Consider the following 21,594-nt stretch of genomic DNA (forward strand, 5'->3'; position numbering starts at 1 on the left):
TTTTTCTTTAACGAAAGTTCGATTCTCATGAGAGCCTATTTTAGTTATAAAAACTAGTGTTGTTATTTTTTTCCCCAAAAGGATAGAATTAACAAGATATCATAAAAACACTTCACATGAATATATAACCATTCTTGCTTAATTGGAATATGAGTTTCCATGCCATTTATATATCTTACTACAACAGCCACATCAATCTTTATATGATGATAAACAAAAGAAAAATAACGAGAAAAGAATTAACTAAGTTCAGTTTCATAAATTAATAAATTAAATATTGAAAAATTAAGTACTAAATTTTTAATATTAATTTTGATAGGTATTGAATTAAAATTATAAAAATTGTTTAATATTTTACTGAAAATTAAATGCTGAATATAAATATATATTATTTGCTAATAATAAAATGTTAAATTCTCAAATTTTATCATTTTACCTTTTACCTTTATTTTCGTTTCCAATAATGAAGTACTGTTTTGAAGGGATAATAATTCAATTTAAAAAAAAAAATTTATGAAGCATTTTCTGCATTAAGTGATAAGTAAATCTATGCTTACTTATCTTATTCAATACTTTTAGATTGAAAAAATTCTTTTAAGTGAATTTTAAAATGTCTTGTCAAACAAATTGAAAAAAATTAAAACGTTGAAAATTTTCATTTTCAATGGATTATCAAACAAGACCGGTATAGCTTGGAATCATATAAAGCTTTTTTTTATATATACATAAATTAATCATATATAACTTTTTTTCATTAAAAAAGGAAAAAACAAATTGAAGAAGTGTTAATTAAAGTGTTTAACAAGATTGTAAAGAGATGTATATATTTTAGCAAAATAAAGTAGTTGCCAATGCCAACCCTCATTGCATGACCATCCTTCTTACCAGCCCATTCAAAGGTTACTCTTAAGTACTCAACACATTAACATTCTTTCTTCCCCACCAACCGATCTCCATTCTGTCTTTCTTGCAAATTCATTTCCGTTTGTTTTTATAATTGGAAATTTCGAGTTACATGTAGGAAATATATTTTTTATTTTAATAAACTTCACCTTGTACATTTCAAAAATTTCAAAATGGAACATCTAAGATGATACTTCCAAATTTAATGGTTTGGAATGTCTTAGAGTTAAAAAAATGAAACATGTGCTAATCATTTAAACATGCTAGTGGAGTTAAAAACAAAGTTTTAATTAATTGATTACTTTTTTTATCATCAAATTCCTTATTGAGAATGTCAAAGTATGATGTTGTAAATTTTACAAAATGGTTGGATTTTGATTTATAAAATATGGTGTTTACATCACAAGTTAAGCCACTAGTCAGTTTAACAGGCTTGAGTAGTTGAACTTTCACTGGGAACTATTACTGTAATTAACCTGCTAATTAATTATTAAAATAATTATAGTTTTTAATAGGTAAAAGTCTCAAAATTAATCCGAAGGGTTAAAAAAGTATAACATTTCTATTAATATAAGTGGATCCTTCTTCCAATATTAATAATCAAAGTTTAATATAAAGGTTTCATCTTTGTGCTTCAGATGGTACAAAATCACGGCGCGCGTAATTTCTTGACTTGGTGAAATTTATCATGCGCGAAGATTTATATAGAATGCAATTAAAAGCTACTTTTGAGAAGAGAAAGTATAGAATTAAGCCTCAATTGTACTAACTAGTTTTAATATTTGACATGAGAGAAAGGAAAATTCCAATTGTTTTTAAGGATGCTAAATTCTAATCTATTTGAAGAACAATGCACCTACAAAGCTTTAGTTTCTCTTCTCTTACTAATAGGATAATTAACTAAGTAATCAAGTTGGAGGGTTACCAGTACTCATAATTTGTATATATTTGAAACTGATGATATTGGATTATATAATGAGACTTTCAACATGAAGTTTTAAGTTTTAACCTTTAGAATATTTTTATGAAAATAATTTTTATTTATTTAAATTTTATAAAATAGTATCCGAACAATTTATTTAATAATTATTGCATAATAATTCTTTATTCAAAGAGTAAGTTTCGAAATTATTTTCTTGAATAAAAAATTTTACAAAATAGAAACTGATCATAAGATGAGTTGAGTTGCATGTTTCATAAAAGAACACTTAATAAAGGAAAATGTTAGTTAGTACGTATCTAGTGATACGGGTTAATGTGATATTTAAGGAAATTAAGAAATATTTAATTAATTCTTTGTTCTCTCTTGAATTTATTGAAATAGTGCATTAAATGAAAAAAAAAATTTAGAGGAAAATGTTAACTATGATGATATTTAAGGAAATAAATTTATAATACATTTATTATTTTTTTATTGAATTTGGTGAAAATAATGCATTAAATATAAAAATATTTTCTAAAATAGCATTTTTCACTACCTTAAATGGTATCTATAAGACCCATTAACCGATTTTTTAATAATAATTTAATTTTTTTAAAAATAATAATTTAACTATTCTTATCCGATATCTATAAATAATCATTAATAAAATCTCTTAATAAATATTAAATAGCTATTATAAAATTATTAAATAGCTTCTTTTCCAAAAGTATTAAGATTTGAGAATCAAATATATATATATATATATATAAGTTTAGTGAGTCATATCAATTTTACTAACGAATCAACACCAAAGCCTAAAACAAAAATGGGCTATTGTGGTAAAGGAAGAGAATAGCCCAATTTGTAAATCATAACCCAAAGCCCATAAACCAAAAATCTCTCTCTCTCTCTATATATATATATATATATATATATCCAAATGTACAATTATTGTTTTTTATTTTCTTTATGTGGGTTGGTAAATTTATGTTTTGATTTGATTTTGAAATCTAGTTCTTTCAATTTTATTTACTACTATTTATGAAGTGGAAATTGAATTTGGGTTTTGCTTTTTGGATGCTAAGAATGTGCTTTTAGATGGTAATTTTGGGATTTTGCAGCAGAATTCCCTTCAAATTGAATTGGATTTTTTTTTACTAAATAACTGGTTAGTTATGCATTGAACTTCCAAAAAGGTGACTGAGATCTAAGACGACAACAGATGCCTCAGAGACACATGCAAGTTAAAGAGGTAATGCATAAGATTGCATTGAATATCAAGAACCCCACCAAGTTTATGCTAAGGCTTCGAAGCTTGCCATACAGTTGATCCAGGCTGCAGGAAAGTGTGAAGGTTTAAAGATTGCATCACAATTAATTATAATAACAGAACATAGACGACTCTTATGCTTGACCGGGACTACCTCCCAAGTTCAGGTATAGCTCCGTGACCTTATTACAACAACACAGACAAACAGAAGGGAATGGATTTGAACAACGATGAAAGACTGAAAGTGGACCTTAAGAACTACGAAACACCATCCCTCCTTGTATACGTACAAGAAGGAGAATTTATTATGGTCATTCTTCAAGGAAATTTGAACTAGGGAAAGTGTTGATCAATGGATCATGTACCTCACTGGTACCCGTTGGAGCTTCTAGCCTGGCGACGCTTCCTTTCGGCTGACAATCGTTCGGCAAACCTGCTCAACACCAACCAAGAGCATTTTGATCAAAACCAGGATAGATTGCTGGTACCATGCGCTAATTGCAGAGACAAGATTTCATACAATCTTAATAGTCTTACTTGATGAGTGCTGCTTCATTTGTGTAGTCTTCCCCTCGAACTGATTCAAGTAATCCCGTTGCCAAGTTCACTTCAGAAACAGGCGCTTTCAGAAGCGCATTCCCAATCTTCTCGAGATTTTCAAGGTTTTCTTTGTTAGAATTGTCCATAATGGCTTCACTACTTTTCAAGCTATCAGTCTGGTCCAATACCAACAAAGAGTAAGCGTTTTGACAGTGTGTATGGTTACCAGAAAATGTAACTATGGAAAATTTCATTTAGCAAAAGTTCCTATAATTTGTCAAGAACGGGAGACGGATGATTATAATAGGAACTGAAATGGACTCACCATTTAAACAAGTAGCTGGCATAAATATACTAAAAATTTGAAAGGCTGAAGAGTGGAAAAAAAATCAATGTCCAGAAAGCAATACCTGAATTCGCAGATAATTGTCTTTGAAACTGGTGCCTTGAAAGAAAGCAGATAAATATATGTGAACCATATCATCTATTGCAGTCAGGAGAACATCAGAGATGGCGTTGCTATTATTAGGCCCCACAACCCAGTCAATGAGTCCCCATGATTGATTCCCAACCTCAAGCTTGTTATTTCTTTTCGATGATCCAGTTCCAAGAGAGAGAACAAGAAGTTTGCTGTGATCTATGTTGCTTAAGCATTCAGCTTTTCCTTCTAAATACTTCTCCTTGGCAACCTCTGATATTGCTAGCAATGTCTGATAAATTTGTCCAAGGCAGTTAATTAAGTGAGAATTATCAAGATGTACTATATATGTGTGATGGAAAAAAGTGATTGCCTATGTTACATGCAATTTTCACTTGACCTTAACGTATCTGGGTCCGATATTTTTTATATTTCACTATTCACGAGTATGAGATTTTCTTTTTAAAAAACATTCATAGCACGAGATAAAAAATAGTTATAGTTTTTAAAATTTAAATTCCATGACTACCTGATGTCATCTCTTTTAATAATTGCATAAATCAACTGAATTAAATTATAAGTTCATATTGAATGTGAGACTTTGAATCTTAAAAATTAATATAAAAAATTATCAAAAACATAACATATATAACATATATAGGTGATTAATTACAACATTGTTTTTGAAAATAAAATACTTTACCGGATTGTTGGCTGCAACACCACCATCGACCATGTTGAATGTTCTCGACTTGATCTTAAATTTATGAGGAGGGAGGTAATATTGTGCTGCAGAAGTGCTGAGACAAATATCTGCTAGTTGAGCATCCTCTAAATCATTACGTCTCGCCTGAAATAATTCATTTGAAAATAAACTATTATAGGTAACAAAAACTGAATCAATTTTCCGTTGGATCCTAACAGTTCTACCCTATATGTTGAGCACAAGGATTGCAGAACCGAAGATTGACCTTTAAGGTGGAGAAAACTATGGGTTGGAGAAGCTTGATATCATAAGAGGGGATTATCACATTGGTTAGAGTCCGACGGAGCCTTGTCTGTTTAAGCAATTTTCTGATAATTTCCTTCAAATTTTTACCATCATATTTGGGAAGCATTGCATTTGTGTAGATCCAATCGATAGATTTATTTAAAGCGCCAAAGATTTTCTTCAAAATTTCCAGAATATCATTTCTTTCAGCGGCTCCAAACCTATACCTCAAGAAGTAGAGATATATATATCAAATATAAAACATTATTTCCCCGAGCTTTTACCATTCTCGAATTTGGAGGAAACGTGCTAAAAATTAACTTTGAATAAGCTGTTGCATCTGAAACAATAATCACAACAATACATAAGCAATAGACAACAATCAATAATAAAAAACGCAAGAAAAATAAAGCACATCAAGATTTACGTGAAAAACCCTCCAGTGTAGAGGAAAAAAAATCACGAATCACCAGAAAAATCTTCACTATCAAATAATAGGTATACAATGTTCTTCTCTAGCTAAAACTAGAGCTAATCAACAACTAGAGAAACAATTAGAGAAATCTGACCAAATAAGTAACTCAACAAATACACCATGGATTTGTTCCTAGAGAGCTTCAAACCCGATCTTCACCGTTCAGAATGTAGAACTCTGAATCATAAACCTCCTGACAAGGTTTCAACTCAATTGGACCACGGATCGACTTCCGTTCAACCAACTCTCCCTTTTCTTTTTTCTCTCTACTTTTTTTGGCTTTTCTTCTTTCTCTACTTAGTTTTCGACACACACATAAAACAACCCCACCTCTTTTTTATTAAGTAGCTAGGGCTCTGTGTAAAATGAAAGATCAAGGCCCATGACCTTTACTTGGTCCAAAATCACTTACATGAGGCTGGACCCCATTTTTCTAACAATCTCCCCTTCTAACCCCATTAGGAGGAGATTCATAACCATATTAGTTTCATTTGGAACTTACCTTGACCAGAGAACTCATTTCGACCAAGTTACTACAAAGCTCAAGCTTTTCCTTGGAAAGTATCTTAGTCAACATATCTGCTACATTTTTATCAGTATGGACTTTCTTCAATAGCATCTGTTGTTCTTCAATCACTGAACGTAACCAATGATATCTAACATCAATGTGCTTTATTCTAGCATGGTACATGGTATTCTTACTCAAATCTAAAGCACTTTGGCTATCACAAAATACTATATATTCTTTCTGATTCAACCTCAATTCAAGAAGAAAATGTTTCATCCAAAGTATTTCTTTACATGCTTCGATTGCTGCAATATACTCAGCCTCTGTAGTTGACAAAGCAACACACTTCTGTAACTTAGATTGCCAAGATACAGCTCCTCCTGCAAAAGTGAACAAATACCCTGAAGTAGATTTCCTACTATCAAGATCGCCTGCCATGTCAGCATCAGTAAACCCTTCTAGAACTGGTTGTGAAACTTCATAAGTCAAGCATATTTTTGAGGTACCCTTCAAATATCTAAAAATCCATTTCACTGCTTCCCAGTGAACCTTTCTCATATTAGAAAGAAATCTGTTCACTACACCAACTGCATGAGCAATGTCAAGCCTTGTACAAACCATAAGATACATTAAAAAACCAACTGCAGAAGAATAAAAAATACTAGATATAGCTAGTTGCTCTTCCTTAGATACTGGACAAGATTTCTTACTTAGATGAAAATGGTTGACAAGTGGACTGCTAACTGATTTAGCATGTTGCATGTTGAATTTACCAAGCACTCGTTCAACATACTTTTTCCTGTGATAACTACAGCTTTTCAACTCTCCTATCTCGGATAATGTTCATACCAAGAATCTGCTTAGCTGGACCTAAATCCTTCATATCAAAGGACTTAGATAATTATTCTTTCAACCTATAAATCATACTAGTATCTTGTCCTACAATCAACATATCATTAACATATAATAATAGGATAATGAAATTACCATTAGAGAATTATTTAACATACACACAAGAATTCGTTACTGTTCTTTTATAGCTAAGACTTACCATAAAAGAATCAAACTTCTTGTACCACTGTCACGGAGCTTGTTTCAAGCCATACAAGTTTTTTTTCAATTTGTAAACTAAATGCTCTTTCCCTTTCACTTTAAAACCTTCAAGTTGATTCATATAAATGTCTTCCTGTAAATCACCATGCAAAAATGCAGTTTTAACATCAAGTTGCTCAAGCTCAAGATTCAAACTAGCTACTAATCCCAATACCACTCGAATAGAACTCATCTTTACAACTGGAGCAAAAATCTCATCAAAATCGATGCCTGGTTTCTGAGAAAATTTTTTTACTACAAATCGAGCTTTGTACCTCACTAGTTTGTCACAATTTTTTTCAACTTGAACACCCATTTATTCTTTAATGGCCTCTTCTCTGTTAGAAGTTTAACAAGATCATAAGTATCATTCTTTCGTAATGACTCCATCTCTTCTTTCATTACTTTTAATCAATGCTCTCTATCCGGAGTAGCCTGTATATTTTGAAAGTTTTCTGACTCCCATTCACCGGTAACTAAAATAAAATCTAAACTTGGATACCTGGTAGATGACTTACGTTCTCTAATAGATCTCCTGGATTGAGACTCTACATCACTTGATACCAAAGGTAGCTCCTCATGTTCAACACTCTCAGGTAGAGAGGATTACTCATCTTGCTCAAAACTAATTGCATTTGACTCATCACTAACTGTGGCTGGCTCATTTATATCCCTAAGTTCTATTTCTTACTCATTTCCATCATCTGTGACTTTTCTTGTGAAATTTCTGTCGGTGTTGAAATATCACACTCAACAATAACTCGTATAGTCTTTTCATTTTTCTCAAGGTCTGCTATGGTTTTTTTTTCATAAAAGACTACATCTTTACTTCTGACTGTCTTTCTCTTTACTGCATCATATACCTTGTAGCCAAATTTCTCATCATCATATCTTACAAACACACATTGTGTAGCTTTACTGTCAAGCTTTGATCTCTACTCTTTCGACACATGCATGAATGCTTTACACCCAAAAACTTTCAAGTGAGAGTATGAAGTATCTTTTTCTGTCCACACTCTTTTTGGAATGTCAAAGCCCAAAAGAACTGATGGTGACCTATTAAGTAAATAACAAGTTGTGTTGACTGCTTTACCCCAAAATGGCTTTGGTAATTTTGTCATCCTCAACATACATATGACTTTTTCTACAATGGTGCGATTCATTCTTTTAGTTATACCATTATGCTGCGATATTTCAAGTTCTGTCATCTTATGACTGATCCCATGCTTTGAGCAATACTCTTCAAAGCTTTTAGATGTGTATTTTCCACCATTATCAGTTCGAATACACTTCAAGGGTAACCCTGTCATCCTTTCAACCATGACATGAAATTTTTGAAAATACTACAGTACCTAACTTTTGTATTTCAACATATACACCCAAGTCTTACATGAAGCGTCATCAATAAAAGTAACAAAATATCTGTTACCACCTAATGACTCAACCTCAATGGGACTACATACGTCAGAATAAATTAATTTCAATCTATTTTCTTTTCTCTGAAAACTTTTATGAAAAGAAACTCTATGATGCTTACCAAACAAATAATAATCACATGAATCGAGAGACATACCTTTGGTCAAGAGAATGGGAGACTGTATTGCCAAAATCTGTAACCCTTTTTCACTCATGTGTGTCAGCCTCCTGTGCCACAAGTTTGCTGAAGCATCATTTTCAACGATATTTACTTAGTTACCGTTCAATTACATCCATGTCTTATATATTGTGCAGCATAGTTTTTTTCTTGCAACTATCATAGATCCTTTGAAAAACTTTCACTGTCTATTCTTTTGTCAGCTTTCATATCCCTCCTTATCAAGGACATTAATAGCAAGCAAGTTCATTCTCATATCTGAAATGTGTCTGACATCCCTCAAAGTCAATATGCAACCTGTACTAGTTTGTATAACAATATCATCAATCTCAATAATTTACGACACATTCTTGTTTTCCATCTTGGTACAACGAAAGTCTCCTACTTTGTAAGTTGTAAACAACTCTCTCTTAGGAACATAATGATTTATCGCTCCTGTGTCAACTATCCACTCAATGTCGGGATCACTAACATGATTACAATCACCATGTGTACAAATCAAAGTAACTGAATCACTATCTAAATTCACTGCTGTAACATTATCATCATCTGAACTCTTACCTTTCTCATCTTTTCACTTTTGCTTCAAGATTTTATAGTTTCATTTTATATGACCCGCCTTACCACAACAGAAACACTTCACTTTACCTCTAGACTTGGATCTGTGTTTAGACTTACCACGACCTTTTGAGTATTGACTTCTGTCGATGTTTCTACCCCTGTTCTCTATGACCAGAGCTTGATTTCCATGGTCTACATCTTTTCTCCTTGCTTCTTCATTAAGCATATTGTCCTTTACCATCTCCAATGTCACCTTATAATCAGGAGCTGAATTAAGAACAGTTACAACTAGAGTATTCCAGCTGTCTGATAATGAACCCAAAAGAAATAACACCTTCATTTCATCATCCATCTTAAGCTCCATAGTAGTCATCCGATTAAATATATCTTGAAAATCACTCAAGTGCTCTGTAACAGATCGTCCATCCCTGTACTGTAAAGTTGCAAGCTTTTTAACAAGCATAACTTTATTCATACCTATTTTTCTCTCATACAATGCTGTCAATTTTTTTCAAACAATGTGAGCATCTGACTCCTGCGCTACATGATGGAACACGCTGATATCAACCCATTTTTTAATTGTAGCCAACGTCTTTCTACCTAGCTTCTTCCAGCTTTCATCTTTCATATCTGTTGGTTTAGTCGAATTAACCAATACTGGCTCATACAAATCTTTGCAGTATAGATGATCCTCCATCATAAGTTTTCAAATTGAATAATTCCATGCTGTCAATTTTGTCATGAAACCTGTATCACCCTCCATGATCTCAAACACAATTTACTTCTATACTGGGTTGTTTCTGTATTGATGTCTCAAAATAACCCTCGCTTTGATATCACTTGTTACGCCTGAAGCAATAATCACAACAATACAGAAGCAATAGACAATAATCAATAATCAAAAACGCAGAAAAAATAAAGCACACCAAAATTTACGTACAAAACCCTCCAGTGTAGAGGAAAAAAAATCACGAACCACCAGAAAAATCTTCACTATCAAATAATAGGTATACAATATTCTTCTCTAGCTAAAACTAGAGCTAATCAACAACTAGAGAAACAATTGGAGAAATTTCACCAAATAAGTGACTCAACAAATACACCATGGATTTGTTCTTAGAAAGCTTCAAACCCGATCTTCACCATTCAGAATGTAGAACTCTGAATCATAAACCTCCTGACAAGGTTTCAACTCAATCGGACCACAGATCAACTTCCGTTCAACCAACTCTCCCTTCTCCTTTTTCTCTTTACTTTTTTTAGTTTTTCTTCTTTCTCTACTTAGTTTTCGACACACACATAAAACAATCCCACCTCTTTTCTATTAAATAGCTAGGACACTATATAAATGAAAGATCAAGGGCCATGACCTTTATTTGATCCAAAACTACTTACATGATACTGGACCTCATTTTCCTAACATAAGCAACCTACGTTGTTTCTTGTTTTTCTGCCTTTCCATGAGGAAAGATTTGTGGACAGTGTTCATGATAAAAATCAATGATCTGTTTTGCAGTAAACATTGGTTGATTTTCATCATTTGGGGAGGTGAGCATGGCTGTAACAAGGCCTCCAGTGCTAGTCCCAGCAATGAAATCAAAGTAATCTGCAATCCTTGCCTTGTCACCATCCAACTTCTGTTCAAGAAAAAGTATTAAAAATTGTTGTACTAATAGTCAAATATATACAGAAAAATATGGTTTATAAAGATACATTTGTACTACAACTGCTTGATATATAGAGTGATCAGAAGCTAGCCAACCTGGAGTTGGAGTTCTAGGAAGGCAAGGATTGTCGCAGGAAAAATGCCTCTCACTCCTCCTCCATCAATGCTGAGAACTGTAACAAGCTTTCCATCTGATCAATCCATGACAAGATTTTGGTCAAATATCAATCACGATTATTAGAAATTTTACATAAATAATATATAAAATTATATAAGATAAATTTGTTTATTTGGGAAAGAAGGAATTCGAGCTCTGCTCTTTGAACAAAAAATTATGTCGTTTTGAACCGAGTCGTGGAATGCAAGTTTATGCAAATATTGAGTGCGCTTACTAACATAATTTTATGTGCAATTCAGAATATATACGAGTGAAACTAATGCGCAATAAGTGATGCTGAAATTTGATAAAATTTTTTTGTAGAAACCACAGCATCTCACCAGTTGCCATTGATGAAAGAAAATTAGTGGCTTGAAACTTGTAAGAAAAAAGAACTCTTTTAGCCAATCTCTAGCTGCTTTCACGACTTGAAACTTGGAAAGCCCGAGCTGGACACGACATTATTTATAGCCATACAACACGTGCATCGCATCTGTGATTTTGTATAAATATAATGAAGTACTTTTCTTTTAAATGGTAATAGTGATTTCTTTTTCAAAATGTGGTAGATAAATTCTTAATCAGTCATATTGTCAACTAGACCTGTTTTATTGAGTAGAACCCTTTTTCCTTGAAATTGGTATCAACAGCCCATCTTTTGTCCTCTCCTACATTTGCCCATTTCTGCACTGTATTGTACACCCACAATGGGAAAAATATCAAGTTACCCCTATATGTTTTGATATATATCAATTGTAACACCCCTCCCCCAATCCAACCAATTATTTCCAGTTCAAGAATCCGTTGTGGATAATAATAGGGTCAAATGTATTAATCCTTTATCCTTCTTTTGCTCTTTAATCTGTGATAGGCAGAGCTTCACAAATCCAGCTTATTATGCATCCATAATTTGGAGAAGCCAAGAGCAAAATATTGAAACCCCATCCTTTATTTCTTTGCACAGAAAGTGGCACTCTTGTTTCCGTGTTTTCTTTCTTATTGTTTTCGTATTATGTTATTATATTACATTTAAAATTGTTAAATTTACTTTTGAGCTTCACCTAAGATTCAACTAACTTTCTTATAAGGTTTGAAATCCAAATTAACCTAAAGTGTCATGTAAACTCCCTTCCAAACTTTTTTAAGTTTTAGTTGAGAAACTGCAAAACATTAAATAAGAAAGGTAAGACAAAATGGAGTATGAACATGTAGTAATCTTGGCAGATTGAACCAACCATAATTTTAACAAAATTAAGAAAATTAAATTAGGCTAGCTTAATTCCTGAGGAGTATATTGGGATTCAAGAAAACTTATATGCCTCGTACATATATATATATGGACTATGACAGGTTAATTATCTAGGACGTTATCAAAAAATTAGTTTTCCATGTTAAATGTGATACCCTCTTAGGCATCTTAATAGTCAACATTAGATCCCCCGGATGCATCATTATCCATGTATGAGGATCTAATGATTGATAACCTACTGAACTAATCAACAATAGGGGGAGAACAGAGCTTTGTAGTTAAATGAATTCAATATGCGATTTGGACTACGTAGATATATCATATGTAGATGGAAAGTACCTTCACATCACATACCCCAACATGATTTGATCCCACTATTGAATTCTTGCAAATATATGGGTCCCATCGATATAGTATTTTGGTCTTCCACGTAACCCTATTAAAACTACAATTAGAACGTTGGAGAGAAAATGAGCTAAGATATTTTAATTAAATAGTCACAAACATATAGAAAATCATACAAAAACTATAGCTGTCCCCTTCTTTTGTTGCATTAATTAAGACATCAGGATAAAATCATAACTGTAGCCCTCTCACTACTTTCATTTTCCACTGTTGTTAAGCAGCAATCTTTAGTTTCCATACATGGGGAGTTGACGAATCATTTATTATAGGTTTTCTGTATCGACGGTTGAAGGAAAATTGGTTTGCATTATTTAGTTTACATTTAGTTTCCAGAACACAAAAATTGTAGTTCTTCATTGTGTTAGAGAAACTTATAAAAGGCAAAGCATAGAGCTAGCATCGAAGATGTTTGTTTGCACATTCTAATATCCTAGTAGTAGCTATCCTACATATTTAAATCCAAGCTCTAATAAACCTAGTACAAAGCCAAAAGAAACTTGTTAAAAAAAGAAAAAGAAAACAGTACAAATATGTACTTGTGAAAACCTTGTGCTTTGGAGCAAATAAAAAAATTCTGCATTTTAAGCACATGCGGATGTGTATCTCAAGATAGTTACTAACGGTGTAAATGATATATTAATACTTATAAATTATTTAGATTCGATTCAAATAAAATTTAAATTTAATTTAATCATTATAAAATTTAATTCGAGTAATTTGATTTATTTGAACGAACCGAATTCAAATTTCTTAATGTCTTACTTGAATAACTCGTTAGCTTAATAAAAATTTTATATTTTAATATATATTTTTATTAATTTAATTAAAAATTATTATTTTACCTCTTTTATATATATATATATATATGAATATATATAAATTTGAATTCAAATTCGAATTCGAATATAAATAGTCAAATTTAAAATCGAGCATAAAAATCAAGTTTATTTTTTTATTTGATAAACAAATCTAATTGAGCGAATAAAAAAATATGTTACTTGCAAAAACCTTGTATTTTAGAGCAAGTAAAAAAATCAGCATTTGAAATGCATGCAGATGTGTACCCCAAGGCACTTTAAACTGGGAAAAAATATGCTACTTGCAAAAACCTTGTGTTCTAGAGCAAATAAAAAAATATTTATATTTGATATATTGTTAATGTATAAATTTTATACATTATTAGTAAATTAGATAATGACAATTTATTAATGAAGTGAATAAGATTATAACATCTCATTAATGAATAAGTTTTTTAAAAAAAATTAATTTTTATATATTTATTTTAAAAGTTTATATTTGTTCATTAAAGAGTTATTATCATTTAATTTACTGATAATATATAAAATTTATATATTGATAGTACATTAAATATAATTTCATAAAAAAATTCAGCATTTTAAACGTTTGCGGATGTGTAACCCAAGGCAATTTAAACTTGAAAAAATATGCTACTTGCAAAAGCCTTATGCTTTAGAGCAAATAAAGAAATTCAGCATTTTAAAATTGGAAAGCTAAAATGCTGTCAAACTTCAATTGCTCAGGATGATTCTCCATTATACATGTTAAACAAATTAATAGGTTGCTTTTCTTAGGCTTTATTTGGGTGGTCCACATTTCCTTGATGCCGACTTTCCATATTCCTTCTTCAAAGTATTAGAGTTAATTAGCTTGTTCAACTTTTAAGGAGAGATGTGGCTACAAAATATTGGTAAAACTACACTCAGAAAGACAACCAGCTAGTTAAAAGAAGAAGTTATTTGTTTTTTTGGCTGTAGTTGAAGGTTATTCTAATCCATGTTGTATGCAAGTAACTAGGGCAAAATACTAAGGTTCATAATTAACAATGTCATCACGTGAGAAGTAAATATATACCTACTTATTTTATGCAATACTTTTTTGTTGAAAAAATTCATTTAAGTGAATCTTCAAATGTGTTTGTCAAACACATTGAAAAAAAAAATTAAAGCATTGAAAATTTTCATTTTCAATGGATTACCAAACAAGACTGAAATAGCTTGGAATCATATATCATAATGTCTAGGTTCGGTGAATTTATTGCTAAACATTGACTTAATCATCACTAATTATTTTTGTTTAGTTGTGATTGATCACCTGATTGAATTTATCCATTTTTAAAGAGAAATCTTAAGTTTAACTTAAGTATCTTTAAAAAGTAGTTTCAATGTCTACGAAACTAGAACTAAGTTCGAGAGTATGGTTACGTGTGAAGAATGTTATAGTATCCTCACAATACTCATCAAAGGATTGTACCGATTTTATTTCATGTTATCCATTAAACCTTAAAAATCTTATCAGATAATTAGTTATTAAAAATTATTCTTAATTGATTCTAATGCTTTTGGTAAAAAATTAAAAAAATTCTCTTATCTCAAGAGTATACAAAAAAACTATTGTTTCTCTTGTAAGGACTTTGTCGTCAGATTATTTAACATTAAAAAATTTTCAAAAAAAAAAAAAAGAGAATAATGCTTCAACCTTTTATAAAGAATCTCTTTTATTATTTTATTTTATTTTATTTTAAAAAAATTCATGCCTTTGTACAAGAAAATTTAATATTTTCAACTTTTCCTTAAAGCATTTTAAAATTTTTATTTTCAAAAAAAAATTAATACTTCTAATTTTTCCTCAAAAATGCTTTTTTAAAAATTTTGTTTTCAAGAAAGATTGATACTTTCAACTTTTTCTCAAAAATATTTTTTTAAAAATTTTTATTTTCAAGAAAAATTGATACTTTCAACTTTTTCTCAAAAATATATTTTTTATTTTCAAGAAAAATTGATACTTTCAAATTTTCCTTAAAATGTTTTTCTTTTGAAATTTTATTTTCAAGAAAAATTGGTACTTTTTTCTCAAAAATACTTTTTCTCAAAAATACTTTTTTTGAAATTTTTATTTTTAAGGAAAATTGATACTTTCAACTTTTCATCAAAAAAATTTTTTTTTTAATTTTTATTTTCAAGAAAAATTGATACTTTTAACTTTTCCTTAAAATATTTTTCTTTTGAAAATTTTATTTTCAAGGAAAATTGATACTTTTAACTTTTCCTTAAAATATTTTTGAGATTTTTATTCTCAAGAAAAAATGATACTTTCAAATTTTCCTTAAAGTATTTTTTGAAAATTTTATTCTCAAGAAAAATTGATACTTTCAATTTTTTCTTAAAATTTTTTTTTTTTAATATGATCTTAAAAAAAATTGATTCTTTCAACTTTTCCTTAAAATGTTTTTTGAAATTTGTACTTTTATTTTTTGTTCAAATTATTATTTTTTAATTATTAACTATTGTTTCTAAATCATAAAATATGTCCTTAACCTAAATTTAACAAAACAAGGTAATTAAAATAAATAAATAAATAAATGTTAAAACTAAAAAAATAAAAAATGCAATACCAAAATTTAGGTTAAGATCTAAGTCAACAATCAGTTTGAGTTGAATTTTTTTTGGCTTGTTTTGATCACAAGTGGAATCAGGCTTGAGTGGCTTTCCGAGTGGGCTTAACTTTGGTTACTACCTGGACTGGGTTCGGAATCGATTGTGAGCCTGGTACACACACACAGGCAGGCACAGCTCAGCTCCCTTTTAATTCCAAATGCAGCGTTTCATTGCTGCTGTAAAAACCATCTTCAAAATAAAATTATCCATTTGTCCTCTTTCTAGTGCTAAAAAAAACTCCCCTTCATTCTTTAACCAGATACAGCCACTAAAACCCAGGAACTGATTGTCGTTGTCCCTTATCGTCTCCAATTGCTGCCATTCTTTGTCGGTGCCTCTACCTACTTGGATCATGACCACTGCTACCTTCCGTCGCTGCTCACTTTTCCTGTTGTGTATCTCTCTTTTTTATTCCAGACGGCATCTCCTTTTTGAATACGCACCCAAGACAAATCAAGTAGCAGTTTTCAAGCTATCGACAGTCTTAGTTGACTCCCCCGTTTTCTCTATGATTTTTACTGTCAATTGCTTTTGCTTCTCCCCCTCCCTGTGTTGTGATTGCTGGGGAATTTATATAGGGCTGGTTTACAAGATTGAACAAGGTTTGAAAATTAAAATTCCCCTTATCCTTTCATCCGTTTATCAACCATTTTAAAATTTAAACACCTGATCTTAAGAGTCTCGATAGGACTAAAATTCTGCTTTTATTCATTATTTTTTTATCTAAAGTTTATCGAGAACCAATTCAAAATGTGGCTGTCTACATCATATAAAGCTTTTTTTTTAATTAATCATAGAAAATTTTTTGTCATTATAAAAAATAAACAAATTGAAGAAGTGTTAATTAAATGTTTAACAAGATTGAAAAGAAATGCATACACTTTAGTACTTATAGGCTATAGCAAAATAAAGTAGTTGCCATGCCAACCCTCTTTGCATGACCATCCTTTTTACCAGCCCATTCAAAGGCTACTGACGTTCTTTCTTCCCTACCAACGGATCTCCAATATTTCTTTCCTGCAAATGCATTTCGGTTTGTTTTTGTATTTCGAAAATTTGAGTTACACCATAAGAAATATATTTTCTATTTTAATAAACTTCACCTTACCATTTTACAAATTCGAAAATAGAATTTCTTAAATGATATTTATCATAACATATGGATCCGTAAATCTATAACTAAATATAATGTAAGGAGTCGTTATTATTTTTTTTTAAATGTGATTGATCACTTAATGAATCCATCCTCTTAAAAATATCCTAAACTTAATTAAAGATCCCTAGAAAAATAAGTTTTGATTTACATTTCAAAACTAAATTTGAAAGTTCAATTATGTGTGAAGAAGATTATACATATCCATGACACTCATCTTAAGATGGTATCATTTAATTTTAAATTATCATAATAATAATTTTGGTTCTAATTGTCTTCATTTTAATATTTAATTATTGAAAATAATTTTCAATACTTTTCCATCGATTTGACAGAATCCCTAAAAATAGTCATTCACTTCAAGAATATTTAAAAATCCTATTTGTTTTCTTAAAATGATTATATCATCAAAAAAATTTAATCATTTTTTATTAAAATTTCTTTTATTAAAAATATATCAATTTTTTTCATCATTTGGACCTAATTAAAAATATTTTCTCTCCCAAAAATTTTTTAGATAATCATCCATTTTCGATTATTAAAAATTTCACCCTTGAAATTTATTTTTTTATTTTACAAATTTTATTTCTAAAATTTTTCATAATTTGAGTCTATTTAAAAATATCTTACAAGTTTAATTTTTAAATTCTTCATTATTTAGGTTAAATTTAGAAAAATTTCTAATCTAGAGATTTTTTTAAAAAAATTACCATTTAAAATTTCTAAAAATCTCATCATTTTCTAAATATTAATTATTGTTATTGAAAATTTATCTAAAATTTTTCTCAATTTGAATCAATTTAGAAAATTTTCTTACCTAAAAATTTCAAAGAAATTAATCATTTATAATTTTTAAGAATTTCATCATTAGATAATTATTATTTATTCTCAAATTTTATTAAAATTTTATTTTAACCCTTATTAATTTTTTTATAATTTAGAATAACTTTCCCTAATAATTTTTCCTAAAAAAAATTTTAAGCATGCAAAATATTTCAAAACTTAATCATGCAAAATATTTCAAAACTAAGTAAATAAAATAAATAAATAAAATGAAACAAAATGAAAAGCTAAACAAGTAAAAAACGGAACCTGAAATTTGGGTTAAAAACCCAACTCCAGCAACAGGTTTGGGGCTTGGAAGTTTTTTAGTTTAGGTTTGTGGGCCTTGAATATTCCTTGGGCCAAACTAATGTTTGATTTTTGGACTGGATCCAAATCTTCAAGTTCTTGGCCTTCCTTTAGGTGCCAACACCAAACTGATCTTCACTTGGTAGCCAGTTACCAAACACTTTCAGAAACAAACTTGGCCTTTGGAAAAGCAAACTTTTATCCTTGGAAGACAGGGTTACTTTAATCAAATCTGTTCTTTCTAATCTTCCAATGTATTACATGTCTATGTTTAAGGCCCCTTGTGGAGTTATTACATAAAGAAAAGATCCAGAGGCAGTTTTTGTGGGGGTGACTGTGACGAGAAAAGAAAATCGAGATTGATAGACTGGGAAACGATTTGCAAGAGTAAAAAGCATGGCCGTTTGGGGATTGCTAAGTTGCAGCACACTAATCAGGCTCTATTATCTAAATGGCTGTGGATATTTGGTATAAAATTGAACACCTTGTGGAGGAACATGATCTACGAAAACAATAACCCCATTCTCTCTCTCGTATTTGGAGGGACATTCAAAACACTTGGTGAAAAGGAGAGTTATCTAACATCATGTACTCCAGTTTGTTTTTCTGTGGAGGTGACGGCTTTAGAATCTGTTTCTGGAATGACAAATGGATTGAAGGCCACATATTGAACTTAGTTTTGGAAAAATATATGCTATTACCGTTAAAAAAAATGGTTTCATCAAGGAATTTGGAAATGGAACATAAAATTGAGGTGGAACATAAAATTGAGGTGCAACCTTTTTGATTGGGAAAAGGACTAATGAGAAGACCTCCTCAAGATTTTAAACTCCGTCCTACTGTCTACCTCGGCCACAAACACATCTTTTTCTTGCTAAATCAGAATTTATTAATAATTCAAATTGACTTAAGAGTGCAACCACTCTTATTGATACAAGTCTAGCATTACAGTACCTGACTACCTCCTAATTAAAACCAAAACACTTCAGTACAACAACGCAAACAAACTTTCATAATCCATTAAGATTCGCCCCATACAACTCCCAGACCCTTTTTTGGTGCGATTTAGTCAACTGATCCACCAAGCTATTCTAAAACCACGTTGCAAAAAAACTTTCATATTTCACTCAGCTTTTCTACCACCAAGCTGCAAACATGTCCACTCTTAGCAACCCTGATTTTGGCAGGGCATCTGCCATATTGTTTGCTTCTCTTAATGTACTTACAAAGCTTACATCCACCAGTTCCATAGCTAGGGAATCAATCACTGTAAAAATATTCTAGTCTCCATGGTCGGCCGCAAACAAATTTATATAGATTCACACTACAAATGTCATTTTCAATCCCAAATCACGCAGACAAGAGTTGGAGAAAAACACATCTCACGAAGCATCCATCGAATAGATCATCTAGAAAGACATTGCTCCACCAAAAATATAAGTCTTCGTATGGAAAGCTATGAAAGGCGGCATTCCGGTTGGGAACGTGTGCTTCAAATAGAAAATGTTTTAAGGAACGCAGAGAATAAATATCCATTCCGCGAGAAGACTGAAACTGTCAACTACCTTTTTATTTACTGCCACTTCTCTCGGAAAATATGGAATAAATGCTACGGCCAATGGAATTTTTTTGGGCTATTCCTGGGAAACTCAAGCTCCTCTTTCTCTATTAGAATTGCTTGGCCATGGAGATCGGCAACAAACATGTATACGATACTCTATTCTATGTTATCATTTGGTCAGTTTGGTTGGCACATAACGAAAAAACTTTCAATCAAAAAACCTTCTCAATAGATGAACTTTATAACTTAATACGTATTAGACTTGGATGGTGGCTAAAAGCCAAAATCCCAGAGACAAGCTTCTCTCTCCAGGACGTGGACTCTAATATCCAAGATATATCAGTTTGGCGCAATATGAAACTAGCAAGGAAAAACATTGATTGGACCTCCCACTAGAAGGAACATGAAAGTTAAACGTTGATGGTTCGAAAATTGGCAAACTAGGTCTAGCAGGCATTGGAGGTAAGGTAATCCTATTATTTTCCAAACATATAGAAATTTAAGATTCAAACTTTGCGGAATTGTTGGCTATCTTCGAAGCTCTATCCATTATCATTAAGGCAAACGATGACACCCTCTGGGGAATTATTGTCGAAAGTACTCATTAGTTGTTACTTATTGGTTAAACACAGTATCTAAAAGCACATGGAAGTACAGCAACATCATAAACAGGCTGCATAGTCTTATGCTCGTGTAATGATAATTTCATTTGTGCATGTATTTAGAGAAGCTAATTATTTTGCTGACTCCCTTGCTAAACTTGGAGTCCATAGAAGATCGGATTTTGTAGCAAGGCTTTAGCCATGTATGCTCATTTATTAATAAAAAGTCTTTAATTTTTTTTTTTTTTTTAAAAGCAACTAACCAGTTTAATAGGCTTGAGTAGTTGAACTTTCACTGGGAACTATTACTGTAATTAATTTACTAATTAATTACTAAAATAATTAGAGTTGTTGACAGGAAAATCTCTCAATATTAATTTAAGACAATGTTTGGTATGGGTTGATCACTTCAAAAATCATGATAATCTACACAGTAATTAAATTATTATGTTTAATGATCTTGGATCACTAAAAGTGATCAGATTATTGTCTTGAAAAATAACGTAATTTTCAAACAAAATGGTGAAAAATTTTTAGCACTACCGTAAAGTGATATGTAAAATTAACAAAAGTTAATTTTATTCATTTAATATGAAAGTTAAAAACTCGTTATATCTTAAAATTGTAATTATTTTATATTATAAATTTTTATATTTTCATATTAATATTCATTGTAATAAGTGCAAAAAAAATTTGTGAATTTTTTTTACTTTTTTTAATCTTTTATGTATAATATAATTTTTTTCTTTTATTATGAATTTAATAGATTGATTTTATTTTCTAATTCAAATATATTTTTTACATAATTTATATTATAAAAATCAATTTACCTATCAATGAATATAAAATTTTTTTCTTTTTCTTTTATTATGAATTTAATGGACTGGCTTTATTTTCTAATTCAAAATTTTTTTATATATTTTATATAAAAATAAATTTAT

General features: G+C 30.5%; 1 protein-coding gene across 1 annotated transcript; it reads right to left on the reverse strand.

Moving 5' to 3' along the window:
* Positions 1-4,024: 4,024 nt before the first annotated feature.
* LOC111294619 (patatin-like protein 2) lies at positions 4,025-11,448 on the reverse strand. Its single transcript, XM_089742937.1, has 7 exons — positions 11,439-11,448; positions 11,037-11,131; positions 10,709-10,911; positions 8,254-8,283; positions 5,025-5,178; positions 4,757-4,903; positions 4,025-4,345 (listed from the first exon to the last, which is right to left on the reverse strand). The coding sequence occupies exons 1-7, from the start codon at positions 11,446-11,448 to the stop codon at positions 4,025-4,027; spliced, it is 960 nt and encodes a 319-aa protein (XP_089599063.1).
* Between the last annotated feature and the right edge of the window lie 10,146 nt (positions 11,449-21,594).

Source organism: Durio zibethinus, chromosome 14 (genome assembly GCF_047325235.1).
Source record: "Durio zibethinus cultivar Kanyao isolate XHJ-2024 chromosome 14, ASM4732523v1, whole genome shotgun sequence".
In the NCBI taxonomy this organism is placed as follows: domain Eukaryota; kingdom Viridiplantae; phylum Streptophyta; class Magnoliopsida; order Malvales; family Malvaceae; genus Durio; species Durio zibethinus.